The 19,705-nt window shown below is 42.5% G+C and overlaps 1 protein-coding gene and 1 non-coding gene across 10 annotated transcripts in view; both read left to right on the plus strand.

Moving 5' to 3' along the window:
- cep104 (centrosomal protein 104) overlaps nucleotides 1-19,705 on the plus strand; it is a 229,230-nt gene that overhangs the window by 171,183 nt on the left and 38,342 nt on the right. For all 9 annotated transcript variants that reach the window (XM_087980590.1, XM_087980588.1, XM_087980592.1 and 6 more), the window contains one exon: nucleotides 1,876-2,014. In XM_087980590.1, the coding sequence (XP_087836716.1) occupies nucleotides 1,876-2,014 (139 nt within the window). The remainder of the gene's footprint in view (nucleotides 1-1,875; nucleotides 2,015-19,705) is intronic.
- LOC122540497 (small nucleolar RNA U109) lies at nucleotides 15,911-16,043 on the plus strand. Its single transcript, XR_006309327.1, has one exon. It is a non-coding gene; the product is annotated as a small nucleolar RNA U109 (small nucleolar RNA).

Here is a 19,705-nt window from a genome sequence, read left to right on the forward strand (position 1 = left end):
GCCCTAGAATTTGTGTTTGCAATGGTGATAATCTTTGAAGATTTTATTTATTCTGGAACAGCTGCTATGTATTGGAAGGTGACTAATGTAATCCTAATATTTTTAAAAAAGAGAGTTTGATAAGAAGCAGAGAATTACAGACCAGTGAGTCTGACATCATTGGTAAGGAAAATGCTACGGCGGTTGGAAAACAGTGACAGGATTAGACAAAGTGAACATTTTGGAATGTTATTTATGTCCTCCTTTGTGAAGACAGAACCAAAATATGTGTTAAATTAGTCTGCTATTTGCCATTGGTCTGCTCATTTTCGCTTCCCCTGTTTCTGACTATAACGGATATTTGTATCTGTTTGTGTAGCTAATGAATCCACTTAATTGTAAATACTCCATGCATTAGGATAGAAGGCCTTAAGTCTCACTTCTTAGCATTTTTAGTCCTGTTTTCATTGTTTTGTAGTTCTCTCCCTATCACTTTTCTTACTTTATATTTTGTCTTTTAGTTTGCCCCTCTTTACCATCTCCCTGTATTGATTCAACTGTGCTTTTTAATTTACTTCCTAACGCCCTCTATTCTGCTTTGAAGATCCTCATCCTTTCCTCACCTAGGTTAATGGTACCAAAATATTCTAATGCTGAGCCACACCCAGAATGTTCTTTAGTGGCTCCAAGATACCCTTGGGAGGCAGCATATCATCCTGGACACTCATTTGTGACCACAGAAATGTCAGTTTGTTCTCTTTACAACTGAATCTCCTATTATTATAACCTTCCCACATTTATTCCTCCTCTCTTGTGTAGCAGAGGCAACTGTGGTGCAATGAGCGTTGCTGCTGCTACTTTCCTCTGAGGCTATTCGTTCCCCCAACAATATCCACATTGGTATATCTGTTTTTCAGGGGCATGGTCATGTGATTTCTGCAATGCCTGCCTAGACCTCTTTCTCAGTCTGGTGATCATTCATTCCCTCCAAGTCCTGTGGAGTCTTGGCCTACAGAGTGATCACCTCTCTGAACGTGTTATCCATAATACTCTCAGTTTTGCAGATACTTCACAATGTCCCCAGCCCGTTCCAATTCAGAAATCTAGCATTCCAGAAGCTGCAGCTGGAGTCATTTCCTGTACACCCTCATCCTACATTGCTAACAAGATTCTGTCTCCAGATTAATTAATGATTATGGGTAGTCAGTACTTTGCGTCTGAAGGAATTTATAGGTGGAATACGTGCCAGCTTTCGCTGAGGTGATCCCTCTTGCAACTCTGTGCAGCATATGTCTTTGGGCAAACAAAAGCTTTTTGTAATCTTTTTAAACATCTTTGAACCCATTGCTATGCAGCTGTCACTGTTTGTTGAGCAGTAACTGTTCCTGGAATGTTTAGTCTAGTTGGTGAATTATTATTCTGGTGATTTTAACATTGTTGAAAGTATAAAGAAGGTTCTGCTTGATAGCTTAAAATATGTCATGATTCTCAATCTTGTGCTAAGTTATAATATTCAAAATATATGATATCATAAATTTAGTAAAACAAAAATGCGGGACAAAATATTCTTGTGCTTGACTCTCTTCCAAACTGGTTCACTGTAGCACTGTTAAGTTGTCTTGATAACAAAAGTGACAAAATTGTGACAAAGCTGTCTCTCGGCATAAATGATGATTTTGATGTATGTGCACTTCACACTTAAAATTTTTTCGTTTAATCTGAAACCTATTGAAATCACATATCAGTATTGAATTTGTATTTTTCAGCCCAGCGCATGATAATTTTGTCACCCTATGTTGGCAACTGAAAACACCACAAATCTTAGCTGTTTTCAGTTGGCTGTAAGACCGCTTTTTCGTCCTGAATATCACTTCCATGTCCAAACTTTCTGTTTAGGTGGTTGAAATAGCCACTCTCACAGAGCACAGGCTGACCGAGTGTGACAAGAAAGACAGTTTTGGAAAATGTCATCGTTGTGGTGAGGCAGTAGCAAACGAGGACCTGCAGGAACACCTCAAGATGAAAAGTTGCAATGGTAAGTCAAAGGATGTTGTAATCTAATCAAATCTGTTGTGGTTCTGTTCGCCAAGCTGGGAATTTGTGTTACAGACGTTTTGTCCCCTGTCTAGGTGACATCCTCAGTGCTTGGGAGCCTCCTGTGAAGCGCTTCCGTGATGTTTCCTCCAGAATTTATAGTGATTTGTACCTGCCGCTTCTGGTTGTCAGTTCCAACTGTCCGCTGCAGTGGTCGGTATATTGGGTCCAGGTCGATGTGCTTATTGATTGAATCTGTGGATGAGTGCCATGCCTCTAGGAATTCCCTGGCTGTTCTCTGTTTGGCTTTTCATCTCATAGTAGTGTTGTCCCAGTCGAACTCATGTTGCTTGTCATCTGAGTGTTGGCTACTAAGGATAGCTGGTCATGTCGTTTCATGGCTAGTTAGTGTTCATGGATGCGGACGGTTAGCTGTCTTCCTGTTTGTCTTATGTAGTGTTTTGTGCAGTCCTTGCATGGGATTTTGTACACAACATTGATTTTGCTCATGCTGGGTATCGGGTCCTTCGTCCTGGTGAGTTGTTGTCTGAGAGTGGCTGTTGGTTTGTGTGCTGTTATGAGTCCTAGTGGTCGCAGTAATCTGGCTGTCAGTTCAGAAATGTTTTTGATGTATGGTAGTATGGCTAGTCCTTTGGGTTGTGGCATGTCCTCATTCCGTTCTCTTTCCGTTAGGCATGTGTTGATGAAATTGCGGGGTTATCCGTTTTTGGCGAATACATTGTACAGGTGTTCTTCTTCCTCTTTTTGCAGTTCTGGTGTACTGCAGTGTGTTGTGACCCTTTTGAACAGTGTCTTGATGCAACTTCTTTTGTGTGTGTTGGGGTGGTTGCTTTTGTATCCAGAGAAACAATAGCCAACCTGCTGGACATACAGAACAGACAACAAGACGGGGAATCTATCAACAAAGACTGCATACTCAAACTACTGGACCTGTGCCTCACAACACACTTCACATTTAACAACCAAATATATGAACAAATCAACGGCACACCCATGGGCTCACCCATTTCTGGACTCATAGCAGAAGCGGTAATGCAAAGGTTAGAACAAACAGTCTTACCGCAAATTCAACCCAAACTCTGGGTCAGGTATGTAGATGATACCTTTGTAATCATTAAAAACACAGAAATAGCGAACACACACCAGATCATCAACGCCACACTTACAGGAATCCGATTCACTAGAGAGGAAGAAAAGGACAACCAACTCCAATTCCTAGACGTGATGGTACAGAGAACACCGAACGGAGATTTCACCACAAAGGTATACAGGAAAGCCACACACAGACCAAGTCCTAAACGACGAAAGCAACCACCCCAACACACACAAAAGAAGTTGCATCAAGACACTGTTCAAAAGGGCCACGACACACTGCAGTACACCAGAACTGCAAAAAGAGGAAGAAGAACACCTATACAAGGTATTCGCCAAAAACGGATAACCCTGCAATTTCATCAACAGATGCCTAAAGGAAAGACAACAGAATGAGGACATACCACAACCCAAAGGACTAGCCACACTACCATACATCAAAAACATTTCTGAACTGACAGCCAGACTACTGCGACCACTAGGACTCCTAACAGCACACAAACCAACAGCCACTCTCAGACAACAACTCACCAGAACGAAGGACCCGATACCCAGCATGAGCAAAACCAATGTAGTGTACAAAATTCCATGCAAGGACTGCACAAAACACGACATAGGACAAAAAGGAAGACAGCTAATGGTCCGCATCCATGAATACCAACTAGCCACGAAACAACATGACCAGCTATCCTTAGTGGACACACACTCAGATGACAAGCAACATGAGTTCGACTGGGACAACACTACTATGAGAGGAAACGCCAAACAGAGAACAGCCAGGGAATTCCTAGAGGCATGGCACTCATCCACAGATTCAATCAATAAGCACATCGACCTGGACCCAATATACCGACCACTGCAGCGGACAGCTGGAACTGACAACCGGAAGCGGCAGGTACAAATCACTATAAATTCCGGAGGAAGCATCACAGAAGCGCTTCACAGGAGGCTCCCAAGCATTGAGGATGTCACCTAGACAGGGGGCGAAACGTCTGCAACACAAATTCCCAGCTCGGCGAACAGAACCACAACAACGAGTACCCGAACTACAAATCTTCTCCCAAACTTTGAACTAATCAAATCTGGTTTTGTTCCATCCAAGAATTTAAAAATGAAACTGCTTTTATTTCTCTTTTAAATGAAGATTAATTGTATTCATCTCATTGGACCACTTAAAACATTTATGTTTGAAATTGGCAATCGATACATAGAATCATAGAATGGTCACAGCATAGAGGGTCTGTCAAGTCCACGCTGGTTCTTTGCAAGAATACTTTGGCTACTGCTACTCCCTGTGACCTTCCAAAGTTTTCTTCTTTACGTGGAATTTCTGTTTGAAAGCCACAATTGATTCTGCCTCATTTAACTCCTTTTATGTAAAGTGGTGCTCCCAGCCTTTTTGGTTTTGTTTTGTCAGACACCTTAAATCTATGATCCCTGGTTCTTGACTCTTCTGCCAATAGGAGCAGTTCTTTTCTAGCTATTCCACAAAGGACAATCTAGTGTTTCTACTGTTGCTTTATAACTTTGTTGTTTTGTACTGTTTGCCTCTAGGTATAAAACCCAGGTTCCCATATGCCTTTCTGAACCCTTTTGGAACGTTATATTAGCCAAAAAGCTGGTTAAAATGTTCTTTTATTCGATCTTTTAAAAATAAAGTAACACAAAGAGGAATTCTTACAGTTAAGGCCAACCTTTGTTAGTTTATTGGTTCTGTGCAAATTCTAGTTGGATCAGCCCAAAATAGGCTGTTCCTTTAATTATTGTGGGCTAATCTTTTAATGCTAACAGTAACAAAGGTTGTGCTTTGAGATCATCAGAAGTCTGATGCGTGCATTTATGCAGAAATTGCTCGGGACGTTTAAGCTTCTAATGGGCTGGTTTGTATGCCTGGGTCAGTAGATGAATGTCCCAACTACTGATTGTGGTATTGGATTTGTATGCTAGCTGCTTGAGACTTAACCCTGGTATTGCCCCATTGTTTAATTTCTGATGTAGATTGGTCATTAACAATGGAACCCGGAATTCAAATTACACGGGTGAAAAATGAATTTGCTCTGAAAGACCCTAAAAAGTTCTGGAAGATTCAATCATCAAGGTGACCAATGGAAGAAGAGTCATCTCTGTAGATGCAAGTGTCAGGATCGCTGAGGAGATGTTCCTCCAATATAGGCATTTTCTTAACTGCATTTGTTGCTGATGAGCACGCTCTTGAATATATTTGTAGTCAGTATTGAGCAGTGAGAGGTAAGTGGTGAGCTGCTGGAAAAGGAGAAATCCGAGTTGTTGGGCTGCCACCAGAGTTGGATAAATGGAGAAGGGGGAAGAGAGGGGGGCTGCGAAGAGAGTGAGGCTGTAAGAAGCGTGAGTTGCAGATTGAAGAAGGAGGCTGCAGGGGAAGGGGTGGGGAAGAAGGAGAGGAAGCTGCAAAGGGTAGGGGAGGGGTAAAAGGGACGATGGCAGGATTGAGAAGAAGGAAACTGCAGAGGGATGGAGGAAGAAGTTTCATATGGAAGGCTGCAGGTGGGAAGTGTGGAGAAGGGTAGCCCTGATTGAGGAGTGTAGGAGTGTTTAAGAGGATACTGGGGAGAGGGAGGCAAGGGCACTGAGGGGAGGTAGACTGCAAGGATGAGGAGACAGTTTTAAATCTGCCACCAAAGGATTACTTTGCTAAATCTGAGTCAGGAAAACCTATAATCACTGAGGTAATAAATTCCTTGCAAATGCACGTGGAAAATCTAGCTTAAGGCTGTATATGTTCAGGGAAACTATATGAGGAATAGTGTGTATTCTGTTGTAATTAATTGTGTCACTTGTTAACTTGAAACCTGAGGTTGAGTAAAATCCTGAATGTCAAGTTCGGATTTCCCAGCTTTGTGCATGTGAATGAGAAAAGCATTAGCTATGATCTCACTGATCCGTACAGTGTATATTTACAGTGATGGCTTTTTGTGTGTATTGGTTAATTTGGGGAAAATGGCCTTATACCTGTTGTCTTGTGCCAATTTAAATACCATGGTGTCTAAGAAATTAGTTTCTTATGTATTGTTGGTTTTTGTTTAATGGAAGATTTGATCATTATTGAGTTATTGAATTTATATTTCCCCTTTTGTTACAGTCCAAATATCCCATACGTCAGTACAAATACTATTAGTACATAATTGCATCATCTCATAAATGAGTTAATGAGAATGAAAATGTAGCCCTTGAGAAAATCTGAAGCGCCGTTCTTAGAACATAGAACATAGAAGAATACAGCGCAGTACAGGCCCTTCGGCCCTCGATGTTGCGCCGATCCAAGCCCACCTAACCTACACGAGCCCACTATCCTCCATATGCCTATCCAATGCCCACTTAAATGCCCATAATGAGGGAGAGTCCACCACTGCTACTGGCAGGGCATTCCATGAACTCACGACTCGCTGAGTAAAGAACCTACCCCTAACGTCTGTCCTATACCTACCCCCCCCCTTATTTAAAGCTATGCCCCCTTGTAATAGCTGACTCCATACGTGGAAAAAACAAAGATTATCTTGATCCCTACCAAAGTCCAAATTACCAATAACAACTCTCACCCAAAAACTCTGGATACCCTCAGACTCATGCTAAATTCCCTGACCTGACGACACACACATACTGACGCCAATGGCACACCCATTCAACCACTCATCCACTTACGCACTTGCTAACTCCTATGCATACCGTTCTTATCCTGTCTAAAATTATCACAACAGCTCTAAATTTTTAGCTTTTTTTTCACTAAATTATTGTTGTAAAATTAACATGTTGAAAAAAGGTATTTTAACAGGCTTTTGACATTTATTTGATCAGTCTTAAAATTATTTGTCTTTTCTGCTTTGCTTCTAAACTAGTACACACTTAAGCAATTTGAGAATTTTTTTTGAAGGACTGTTAGGATATAGAATCATTTTACATTTGAATAGTTTGTTAACTTGGTGATTCGGTTTCTGGACAGCAACCAACAGCCATGCTTTGATTTGTTATTGCCATAGAAACCATGGACAGAATTATTGCTGTAAAAACCATAGCCTATTGGGATGGGAAAAAAAAGCTTCAGATAGACAATCAACATATTGTGCAAAGGCTCTTTTCAAGTCTTTTCAGTTTCATCCCTATTGTAGCGTTTGAAGTTGACCTGATTTCATCTTGAAATCTATTTGTTACTGAAAAATCATTCCAGCTGGCTTAAATATTGTTTGATTTTCTGAGGATTTGAGAGTTTTTCATTGAGTTTTTAAAATTCATACTTTTTTCAGTCAGAATTGGACAGTGCAGAAATCAATGCTGCATTTGTGTACTTTTACTTAAGAAAAGCTACATTTTATTTCCACATCAACCTTGCTCAATAGCATAGATAATCGTGAGGTGCTCTGTCAACATGTCTTTGTTATAGCTAATATTGATGTAGAGACACAAGTATGATTTTATGTTCCAGTTGAGCTGGAATTGAATCAGGACAAGGAAGATGTATGGCCATGGTGCCGCCTCCTTAGCTGTGAACCGAGTATTAACTCATTGTGTTCAGTGGTCCGTATTTTGCGATCACAGTTGGACACTGGGCCATTTTTAACTTTTTTCTTTTTGTGCCTGAAGTGTCCATATCTGGTATGACTCCTGTGGATGCATAAGACGGGCACACATGCTGGCCTTGCCAGAAGCACCCACATCTACTGAAAGAAAAACAAATTAAAAATCCAGTGTGTGCAACCACTGAAATGTCAGGGGAGATCATAAACTTACTTTGAAACCTTAATTTTTAAATTAAATTTCCATGAGGACACAAAATTAGATGGTTCAGCATGTTTGTACTATTGAGATCGACACTGCATTCAGATTTAACCAGCTGGCAAATGAAATCGAGAACATGATAGGCACAAATCAGTGAATCCAAGTGATCTGTGCTGGTGCATAGAAAACATGCAGTAGTCATAAAACTGATTTTGAGGCCGGTGCACCACTTTACATATAATACAGTCAGAAAACCAACCTTTACCAGTACACTCTGTTTCCCGTGTCTTGGTAAACTTCATAGCCATTCTGCCACTTCATCCTCACTTCCAGGAATTTCAATTTCAAGAACAAAAATCCACGATGTAGCGCTTTAGAACATAGATAGAACATAGAACAATACAGCACAGAACAGGCCCACGATGTTGTGCCGAACATATGTCCTAGTTTAAGCACCCATCCATGTACCTATCCAATTGCCGCTTAAAGGTCACCAAAGATTCTGACTCTACCACTCCCACAGGCAGCGCATTCCATGCCCCCACCACTCTCTGGGTAAAGAACCCACCCCTGACATCTCCCCTATACCTTCCACCCTTCACCTTAAATTTATGTCCCCTTGTAACACTCTGTTGCACCCGGGGGAAAAGTTTCTGACTGTCTACTCTATCTATTCCTCTGATCATCTTATAAACCTCTATCAAGTCACCCCTCATCCTTCGCCGTTCCAATGAGAAAAGGCCTAGCACTCTCAACCTATCCTCGTACGACCTATTCTCATTCCAGGCAACATCTTGGTAAATCTTCTCTGCACCCTCTCCAAAGCTTCCACATCTTTCCTAAAGTGAGGCGACCAGAACTGCACACAGTACTCCAAATGTGGCCTAACCAAAGTCCTGTACAGTTGCAACATCACTTCACGACTCTTGAATTCAATCCCTCTGCTAATGAACGCTAATACACCATAGGCCTTCTTACAAGCTCTATCGACCTGAGTGGCAACTTTCAAAGATCTATGAACATAGACCCCAAGATCCCTCTGTTCCTCCACCTCACTAAGAACCCTACCGTTAACCCTGTATTCCGCATTCTTATTTGTCTTTCCAAAATGGACAACCTCACACTTGGCAGGGTTGAACTCCATCTGTCACTCCTCAGCCCAGCTCTGCATCATATCTAAGTCTCTTTGCACCCGACAACAGCCCTCCTCACTATCCACAACTCCACCAATCTTTGTATCATCTGCAAATTTACTGACCCACCCTTCGACTCCCTCTTCCAAGTCATTAATAAAAATTACAAACAGTAGAGGACCCAGAACTGATCCCTGTGGAACTCCACTTGTAACTGGGCTCCAGGCTGAATATTTGCCATCTACCACCACTCTCTGACTTCGACCGGTTAGCCAGTTTTCTATCCAATTGGCCAAATTTCCCTCTATCCCATGCCTCCTAACTTTCCGCATAAGCCTACCATGGGGAACCTTATCAAATGCCTTACTAAAATCCATGTATACTACATCCACTGCTCTACCCTCATCCACATGCTTGGTCACCTCCTCAAAGAATTCAATAAGACTTGTAAGGCAAGACCTACCCTTCACAAATCCGTGCTGGCTGTCCCTAATCAAGCAGTGTCTTTCCAGATACTCATAAATCCTATCCCTCAGTACCCTTTCCATTACTTTGCCTACCACCGAAGTAAGACTAACTGGCCTGTAATTCCCGGGGTTATCCCTATTCCCTTTTTTGAACAGGGGCACAACATTCGCCACTCTCCAGTCCCCTGGTACCACCCCCATTGACAGTGAAGACGAAAAGATCATTGCCAACGGCTCTACAATTTCCTCTCTTGCTTCCCACATAATCCTAGGATATATCCCGTCAGGCCCGGGGGACTTGTCTATCCTCAAGTTGTTCAAAATGTCCAACACATCTTCCTTCCTAACAAGTATCTCCTCTAGCTTACCAGTCCGTTTCACACTCTCCTCTTCAACAATACGGTCCCTTTCGTTTGTAAATACTGAAGAAAAGTACTCATTCAAGACCTCTCCTATCTCTTCCGACTCAATACACAGTCTCCCACTACTGTCCTTGATCGGACCTACCCTCGTTCTCGTCATTCTCATGTTTCTCACATACGCATAAAATGCCTTTGGGTTATCCTTGATCCTATCCGCCAAAGATTTTCATGCCGTCTCTTAGCTCTTCTAATCCCTTTCTTCAGGTCCCTTCTGGCTATCCTGTATCCCTCCACTGCTCTGTCTGAACCCTGTTTCCTCAACCTGATGTAAGCCTCCTTCTTCCTCTTTACAAGACATTCAACCTCCCTCGTCAACCAAGGTTCCCTCACACGACCATTTCTTTCCTGCATGACAGGTACAGACATATCAAGGACACGTCGTATCTGTTCCTTGAAAAAGTTCCACATTTCCATGACATCCTTCCCTGACAGCCTATGCTCCCAACTTATGCTCCTCAGATCCTGTCTTACAGCATCGTAATTACCCTTTCCCCAATTGTAAAACCTACCCTGTTGCACGCACTTATCTCTCTCCATAACCAAGGCGAAAGTCACAGAATTGTGGTCACCATCACCAAAAAGTTCACCCACTAACAAGCCCATCACTTGTCCCGGTTCATTACCGAGTACCAAATCCAATATGGCCTCCCCTCTGGTCGGACAATCTACATACTGAGTTAGAAAAGCTTCCTGGACACACTGCGCAAACACTGCCCCATCCAATCTACTTGATCTAAAGAGCTTCCAATCGATATTTGGGAAGTTGAAATTGCCCATGACTATTACTCTGTGGCTTCTGCACCTTTCCAAAATCTGTTTCCCAATCTGTTTCTCCACATCTCTGCTGCTATTGGGGGGCCTATAGTAAACACCCAACAAGGTGACTGCACCTTTCCTATTTCTGACTTCAGCCCATACTACCTCCAAAGGCAGATCCCCCTAGAACTGCCTTTCTGCAGCCGTTATACCATTTCTAATTAGCAACGCCACCCCCCCCTCCTTTTTTACCACCCTCCCTAATCTTACTGAAACATCTGTAACCAGGAACCTCCAACAACCATTCCTGTCCCTCTTCTATCCACGTTTCCGTGATGGCCACAACATCGTAGTCCCAGGTACCGATCCACGCCTTAAGTTTACCCACCTTATTTCTGATACTCCTTGCGTTGAAGTATACGCACTTGAACCCATCTCTGTGTCTGCAAGTATTCCCTGTCTGTGCTACCTTCTTCACAGCCTCCCTACATTCTTGGACATCCTGACAAACAGCTAGCTTACTTGCTGGACTACAAGTCTGGATCCCATCCCCCTGCCAAATTAATTTAAACCCCCCCGAAGAATGCTAGCAAACCTTACTCCCATGATATTGGTGCCCTTCTGGTTCAGGTGCAACCCGTCCTGCTTGTACAGATCCCACCTTCCCCAGAATGCAGTCCAATTGTCCAAATACCTGAAGCCCTTCCTCCTACACCATCCTTGCAGCCACATGTTCAACTGCACTCTCTCCCTATTCCTTGCCTCACTGTCACGTGGCACCGGCAACAACCCAGAGGTGACGACTCTGTCTGTCCTCGCTTTTAGCTTCCAGTCTAACTCCCTGAGCTCTTGAATGACCTCCCCACCCCTCTTCCTACCTATGTCGTTGGTGCCAACGTGCACCACGACTTCTGGCTGCACACCCTCCCCCTTAAGGATTCTGAAGACACGGTCCGAGACGTCTCGGACCCTGGCACCCGGGAGGCAACAAACCATCCGAGAGTCTCACCCATGTCCACAGAACCGCCTGTCCGTCCCTCTAACCAGAGAGACTCCTATAACTAGCGCTCTCCTCCTCTCCCCCTTTCCCTTCTGAGTCTCAGAGCCAGACCTCGCGCCACAGACCCAGTCACTGCAGCTTATCCCTGCTACCCCAACAGTATCCAAAGCGGTATACTTATTGTTGAGGGGAACGACCACAGGGGATCCATGCACTGCCTGCTTCCACCCCTTCCCACCTCTAACTGTTACCCAGCTACCTCTGTTCTCTGGCGTAGCTATGTCCCAGTAGCTTCTATCTATCACCCTCTCAGCCTCTCGAATAATCCTCAGTTCATTCAACTCCAGTTCCAGTTCCCTAACTCGTTCTGTGAGGAGCAGGATCTGACTGCATTTCCTGCAGATGAAGTCGGCAGGAGTATCGGTGGTCACCCCTACCTCGAACATCCTGCAGGAGGAACATTCCACTGCCTGCGCTGCCATTACTCTACACCTCTTCTCCGAAAACAAGAACACTGAGTAGCTTACCTGTGGACTTTAAAATTAGGTTAGAGGAGGAGGATGGGAGGGAGGCCCTACTATGTAGGGCCTGTGGTCTAGAACACACCCAATATCAGTCACTTACCTTCCCGACCAGCTCTGCGCTCCAACCTCACTTCCGCCTAGCTCGCGCCGCTCTCTGCTATGAGAAGACCGTTGGCGTCGAGGGAAGTGACTGCTTTGTCAAACGCATCCTGACGAACAGTATGCCTTCATCTCCAGGTTATTGTCCAACAGATTTATTGAGAAGTACAAACTTTTGGAGCGCTGCTCCTTCGTTAGATCGATGTTCATCTTCTCTGTTGCTTCATGAACAAATTTAGTCCAGTTAATCAACTGCAACGTGTCCAGCAGTAATTTATAAACCGATGTTTTTCCAAGTGACAAATGCAGCAAATATATCTAGTGAGCTGGTTGGATATCATTTGGAGATAATGATCCAAAACACAAATTGATAAGCTCACTAGATGTATTTGCTCAGTTTATTGTTTTTCTTGATTTTGCAGACTTTAAGTCCTTTGGCACCACCTCCAGGGTTAGTAGATTGTGGCCAGACTCACTGCTATTTATACCCTTAATTACATCATCAATTGAGTAGGCATCCTGCGTAGGCTGGGTAACTTTGTGTACTTTTGAGAACTACCAGCCTATTACAGAGGAATCTCAATTATCCGACTATCAATTATCGAAATATTGGATTATCCGAAGGAGATCTCGAGGTCCCGATAGAAACATTACATTAAAGAAGTGTTCCCAACACTGATCACGTTTTTTGTTTCCAGTGATTAAAAGTGAACTCACTTTACTGAAATGCTGTTGAGAACAGTCCTGGACTAATGGGAGCCCAGGCACCATCTCCAAATGACTGATCTCCCACCCTCCCTCTTTTCCCCCCACACTTGCCTTGGAGTTCTACACTGGCATGTACCCTATAACCCCCTTCCCCCAGATAATCTGTTCGACATTGTCCTGTACAGGGCAAAGGTGGAACCTGTCAAAAAGTTGTGTGTGTGGCCGTGGGTGTGTGTGCTATTTGGAGACTCTCCTCGCAAAAGGCGGCAGCAGCCGCAGTTTTGTTGTTGGTGTCCATTCTGGCGGCCTTGGGAGGGGGCGGGGGCGCGGTATTGGACGGGTGTGGGGGTAGGGTGGGGTGAGGCAGTGGTATTTTGCAGGGATGGGGTTGGGGTAGGGGGTATGGTGTTGGGCAGGGTTGTGGGGATGGGAGGGGGCAGGAGTGGAAGTAGGCGGCAGGTTGTGTTGGAGGGCGGGGAGTGTGGGAGATGAAGGGAGGCGGTGTTGGACGGGGTTAAGGGGGCACAAGGTTGGATGGGGTTGGAGGACGGGGTTGGATGGGGTTAGGGACCGGGGCTTGCGCGTGGTGTGCTGCTGCCTCGTCTCCTGAACGGGGAGCAGACTTAACAGAAAACTCTGAGCCCCATATGAATGGCATTTAATCAAATAACTGAATAATCAGTTATCCAAATGAAGTAGTGCCTGCCCATCTCGTTCGGATAATCGAGGTTCCTCTGTAAATACCTTCTCCATTTTTATTTTAAACAGTGTCTCTTGCAGTTTTTTTTTTCTTCTCCCCATATTTAATTTGGTTCTCTAATGTCTTTTTGAGCATCCTTTTTCTTTTTAATTTTAATCATTATCATTAAAATAGAGGAGACTCAGCTCTGTTTTTATGTGTACATCCTTTCATATGTTCAAATGTATTTCAGTTCCCCCACTTCATTCCCCATAATCAGATACTGCAAATACATTGTAACATTCTGCCATTACTTTTTTGTTTAGATATTTCTCCATTTTCTACCTATCTTTATCCTTAAAATTATGTCCCTACAGTGTATTCGGTTAATTGAATCCCATCTAATCATTGCTCTGCAGTTTTTGTATTTTGAATATTGCTAAAGGAGATGTTTCGTTAAAAAAAATTATCTCTCACTCATCAGGACAATTTGCAAGAAAATCTTTTTGCTCACTCAGGACGGTTGTAGGTTTTGCAAGCACAGGCTGACTGAGTATCGTCATCATCTTGCCTACTGTGAACAGCCAAAGTGATATGCTGTTTGATATGATGCATCAGACTTTGCAAAGTTCACAATACAGTGTCCAACTTGAGATACCTTCTGCAGTTGGGCAATTTCTGCCACATAATCCCAAATATGTGAAGAATTATGCTAATGACCAATTTAGCATTGTCAGTCAGGTTCAGTGTGTGGCATTCTTCCAGTGCTGGAAGGAACATACATTAATACAGAGGGTCCTCTTTGCAGATAGACAGAATGTGCATCTGTCTCCATTCCTCAAAAGAGATGATTGTCATTCTCTGGTTCATTTTCAGGGCAGTGCTGTTAACAATCAAGGCAAATCTGAATAATTTCAAACTTGAAAATGCTTGGCATTTAACTGTCAGTCTTCTTAACTGAATTACGCCACATGGCAGTAACCCTACCAATTACACTTCACTTGCCAATCAATCAGCTGTCCTCACACAATATAAATGTTGGTCACCCTGTACTTTGGTCATTTTTGCAAGTCGTCATGATGAGTGCAAGATGGAAATCTTCAACAAAATATCTTTTTTTTACCAGAAATGTTCAGGTTCTGCAATAATGACTAGTTCTTGTATCTTTCTGAAATTTGCTTCTCAAATCTTCTTCCCATGACTTGGAAGTCTGTAGTATATACCCAACAACATTAGCTCTTCAATTGTATCTCTTACTGCTCGTCAAATCAATTTTGTTTGAACCATCAAGAAAGTAATTCCTTTCCAGAGCTGTCACAATCCTTATCTTTGATCAGTCTTGTTACCCTGCTCATTGTTTTTTCCTTTTTAGAGTCAGAGAGATGTACAGCATGGAAACTGACCCTTCAGTCCAACCCATCCATACTGACCTGATATCCCAACCCAATCTAATCCCACCTGCTAGCACCCGGTCCATATCCCTCCAAACCCTTCCTATTCATATACCCATCCAAATGCCTCTTGAATGTTGCAATTGTACCAGCCTCCACCACATCCTCTGGCAGCTCATTGCATACACGTACCACCCCCTGCATGAAAAGATTGCCCCTTTTGTATCTTTCCCCTCTCACCTTAAACCTATGCCCTCTAGTTCTGGACTCCCTGACCCCAGGAAAAAGACTTTGTCTATTTATTCTATCCATGCCCCTCATAATTTTGTAAACCTCTATAAGGTCACCCCTCAGCCTCCGACGCTCCAGGGAAAACAGCCCCAGCCTGTTCAGCCTCTCCCTATAGCTCAGATCCTCCAACCCTGGCAACATTCTTGTAAATCTTTTCTGAACCCTTTCAAGTTTCACACCATCTTTCCGATAGGAAGGAGACCCCAGAATTGCACGCAATATTCTAACAGTGGCCTAACAAATGTCTTGTACAGCCGCAACATGACCTCCCAACTCCTGTACTCAGTACTCTGACCAATAAAGGAAAGCATACCAAATGCCTTCTTCACTATCCTATCTACCTGCGACTCCACTTTCAAGAAGCTATGAACCTGCACTGCAAGGTCTCTTTGTTCAGCAACACTCTCTAGGACCTTACCATTAAGTGTACAAGTCCTGCGAAGATTTGCTTTCCCAAAGTGCAGCACCTTGCATTTATCTTTCCTCAATACCTTGTAGCCCAGTTAAAGGATAGAATTCTGTATGCACTGTATATTGATGTAGACAAATAAATATAATGCATGATTATCATTTGGGAAAATTCAGACACCTGTGCCCATTTGGTGTTTGATGTGATAATGTGCTAGAGGAATACTGGAGATAACAGGGCCATCAGTCTTTCAGGACAGACTGAATGGTAGTATCAGTCTCTGACACCATTGACTAAAACATACAATATAAATACAGTCGGTTCTGCTATAACGCGGTAGTTCCGTTCTCATGCAATCCCATGATATAAGCAAATCACGTAATTGCAGCACAATGTAATGAGGCTGGAATTGTGTTATAACCATTACATGCTTTAAAAGTTCGCACTTTAGAAACAGTGTCCCCGGTTCGTCAATCATGTTATAGTGAATTTGCATTAATGAAATGCGCGTTACAGCAGGATGACTTGTAATCAGATCTATTAGGTATGTGAAAACAAACAAAATTTCCTCATTGAAGTTTCAGTGACCTGTAAAGATTGGAGTAGCACAAGTTTTAATCTTTTTGTTATGTTCACTGTGACAGCTTTAGTAGGTTTTAGGAAAATGTAGATGGGTTTGTTAGATGAGCAGAGCAGTGGCAGATGCTATTTAAGTCTGATAAGTACAAGGTGATGAGCTTTTGAAGAAGAAATGAGATGTGGGAGTACTTTTTGAATGTCAGGACACTGGGTAGCTCAGAGGAATAGAGGGATCTTGGGGTAATTATCCATAGATCCCTAAAGTCAGCAAAGCACGTGAATAGGATTGTCAAAAAATCATATGGGACAATTGATTTCAATAGCTGTGGTGTAGAGTGAAGAATAAGGAGGTAATGATGGAGTTGGATAGAGTTTTGGTTAGGTCACAGCTGGAGTACAGTGTGCAGGTCATGTCACCTTACTACAGGAAGGGTGTGATAGCGTTCGAAAGGGTACAGAGGAGATTCACCGGGATGTTGCCTGGGATGGAGCAATTGAGTTGTAAGGAGAGACTCGATAGGCTTGGATTGTTTTCTTTAGAGCAGAGAAAGCTGATGGAGGACATAATTGAGGTGTATAAGATTGAGAGGTTATAGACAGGAGGATTGGGAGCAGCTGTTTCCCTTGGTTGAGGGGTCAGTCACAAGGGGGCATAGTTTTAGGATAAGGGATAGGAGATTCAGAGGGTCTTTGAGAAAAAAAACTTTTTCACTCAGATGGGTGGTGAGAATCTGGAATAGAAACCTTACAACCTTTTAAAAAATATTTGGATGAGCACTTGAAATATCATAACGTTCAAGGATACGGGACGAATACAGGAAATTGGGATTTGCACACCTTTAGTAGTAATTGTTTGAGCAGACTTGATGGGCTGAATGGCCTTTTCTGCACTCTGAGTCTATGTGTTATATAATATTAAATAGGGTATTTGCATGTATGTCTAATGTTACAAACCTTTGTGTACTAATACGAAGGTTGTGACCCCATGTTTTAGATCAGAGATTCTCAACCGTTCTTTGGTCACGGCCCCCCCATGAGCTCTTCTCAGATTCCAGGGAGCCCCTTTCAAGCAGGGATACAACACAAACAGGTGGACAGAAAATCATTTAATATTGAACACCAAGAAAACTTGAACGTTATGACGTACTGGACAAAATTTTTTAGAAAGTCTGTATGAAATTAAACATCTGTCAGCCTAATGCGATCCTTGAGCTTGATACTTTTCTGCAAGTTGCATGATATTGGGCTCCAAATTAGACAATGACAATCGGAGATCACCTCTTGGTGGTTGCAATATCAATTCTGTTCCTGGATTTTGACAAAGAAACTACCTTGCAGAATCCGCTCTCAACCAAATATGTTGAGGGAAAGGCAATTAAAAAATATTTGGGCTTTTTCAATGTGTTGTAAATTTATTCGGCAGATCACTCTTGATCCAAAAATCATTTTGTAACTGACTGAACTGACGACGTGCAGTTATATCACTCTGAAGATCCATCAACCTCTCTTGAATTCTGCCTCAAATGGGCATGGGATTTGATGACGTTTACAACCTTTATGACAACTGAAAGTGAAAGATTGAAATGTCCTCCTAAATGTTTAGCTGCTAAGTGCTCCCTGTGAATGACACAATGAATAGTAAAGACAGAAGGTATAACTCTTTTTAGGTGGGCAATGAATCCTCTGTATCGACCAACCATAGAAGCAGCAACATCAGTTGCACAAGCAATCATATTCTCCATTGGAATACTGTTCTCACTTAAGTAACTTGTGACTTCTTCAAAAATAGACAGATAGACAGTCCCCTTATATTCGTTTTAATCCTCCTGGCAAACAACATCTCTTCCATTAGTTGGTTTTTATTCCAGAATCTCTCATAAGCCATGTGAAGAGCATCTTTATTTTGTAAAGTAGTTTTGTCTAATTGTCAAGTGAATATCTTGGATTGTAATGAACTGACCAATCGCTCTTCAATGTTCTGTGCCCTCTCATCGATTCTTCTGGCAACAGTAGTATTACTTAAAATAATTGCCTGAATTGCTTCTTTGGCACTCAAATTCATAACATCAGATATTATTATGGACACTGAAGTCAGAATAAATCACTTACTAATGTTGTGAGCATTTCCAGTTTTAGCAATCAGTTTACTAATTTTGTATGATGCAGTAAGACTCTTTCTGTGATGTTTGAGTAAGCATTTGTTTCAGCATTGGCTTTCTCTCAAAATGATCTGGAAAGTTTTTGAAGAAATCTAAGGGTTTATCTTTCTTATCCGGATGCGAGGTATTCAAATTTTTTTTTCAATTTGCTTGGCCTCATGCTTTCATTTGACAATGTAATCATGCAGTTCAAACACATGGGCAAAGATGAGTTTTGCAGAATGCGATGAAACCCATACGATAAGTATTCCACTGATAATATTTTTTCACCAAGCAAATCATGGATAGAATTATTTCTGAAAATAATAAAAATAATCGTAAAGCACTTCTTACAAGGAAAATAATGAACAAACGAACTAGGAAAAAAATGGCTAGCAAAACACGCTGATCTTCGGATAATGAGGTATGGTGAGAACTTTGTCTGAATACGTTGACCTGGTGCAGTCTGATTCGCGACTGACTCTGAAGTGAGGCTGTATGGGAGGAGCTTAAGCAATCCATTTCCCAGGTCCGCCAAATTCAAACAGTGTGTTGGAAAGATATTATAAATAGGACTACTGACTCCAATGAAGCTTGTTGCTTGGGTATTTCATCAGTTTGGTTACCAGGGCCTCCATGAACCCTTGTGGCTCCCTTCTCGCAGTTTTCAGTCTGTGGCCCCACTTCAAATGTGCCAGGGCCTACTGAGAATGGCTGTTCTATGTTATGGGCCTGCAGAATCACTTATTCAGCATCCATCTCATCACAGCTTGAATTTTACGAGTCATATAGCACATAAACAGATCCCTCTGTGCAGCTAATCCTTGCTAACCATAATCCCAAATTAAACTAATCCCACCTGCCTGGGCTTGGCCATATCCCTCCAAATATTTCTTATTCATGTACTTCTCTAAATGCTTTTAAATGTTCCAAGTTTACCTGCATCCAGCACTTCCTCTGGAAGTTCATTCCACACACAAACCATGCTGTGCTTAACAAAAAAGTTACCCCTCATGTCTTTTTATATTCTTTCTCCTTTAACCTTAAAAATATATCCCAAGACTTGAAATCCCCCACTCTAGGGGAAAGAACCTGCCATTCACCCTAGTAATTTCCCTCATGATTTTATAAACCTCGATAAGGTTACCCTTCAACCTCCTACACTCCAGTGACAAAAGTCCCATCCTGTCCAGCCTCACCTTATAACTCAAACTCTCCATTCCCAGCAACATCC

Source organism: Chiloscyllium plagiosum, unplaced genomic scaffold (genome assembly GCF_037043375.1).
Source record: "Chiloscyllium plagiosum isolate Xiang-an unplaced genomic scaffold, Cpla_swu_hap1 HiC_scaffold_37, whole genome shotgun sequence".
In the NCBI taxonomy this organism is placed as follows: Eukaryota; Metazoa; Chordata; class Chondrichthyes; order Orectolobiformes; family Hemiscylliidae; genus Chiloscyllium; species Chiloscyllium plagiosum.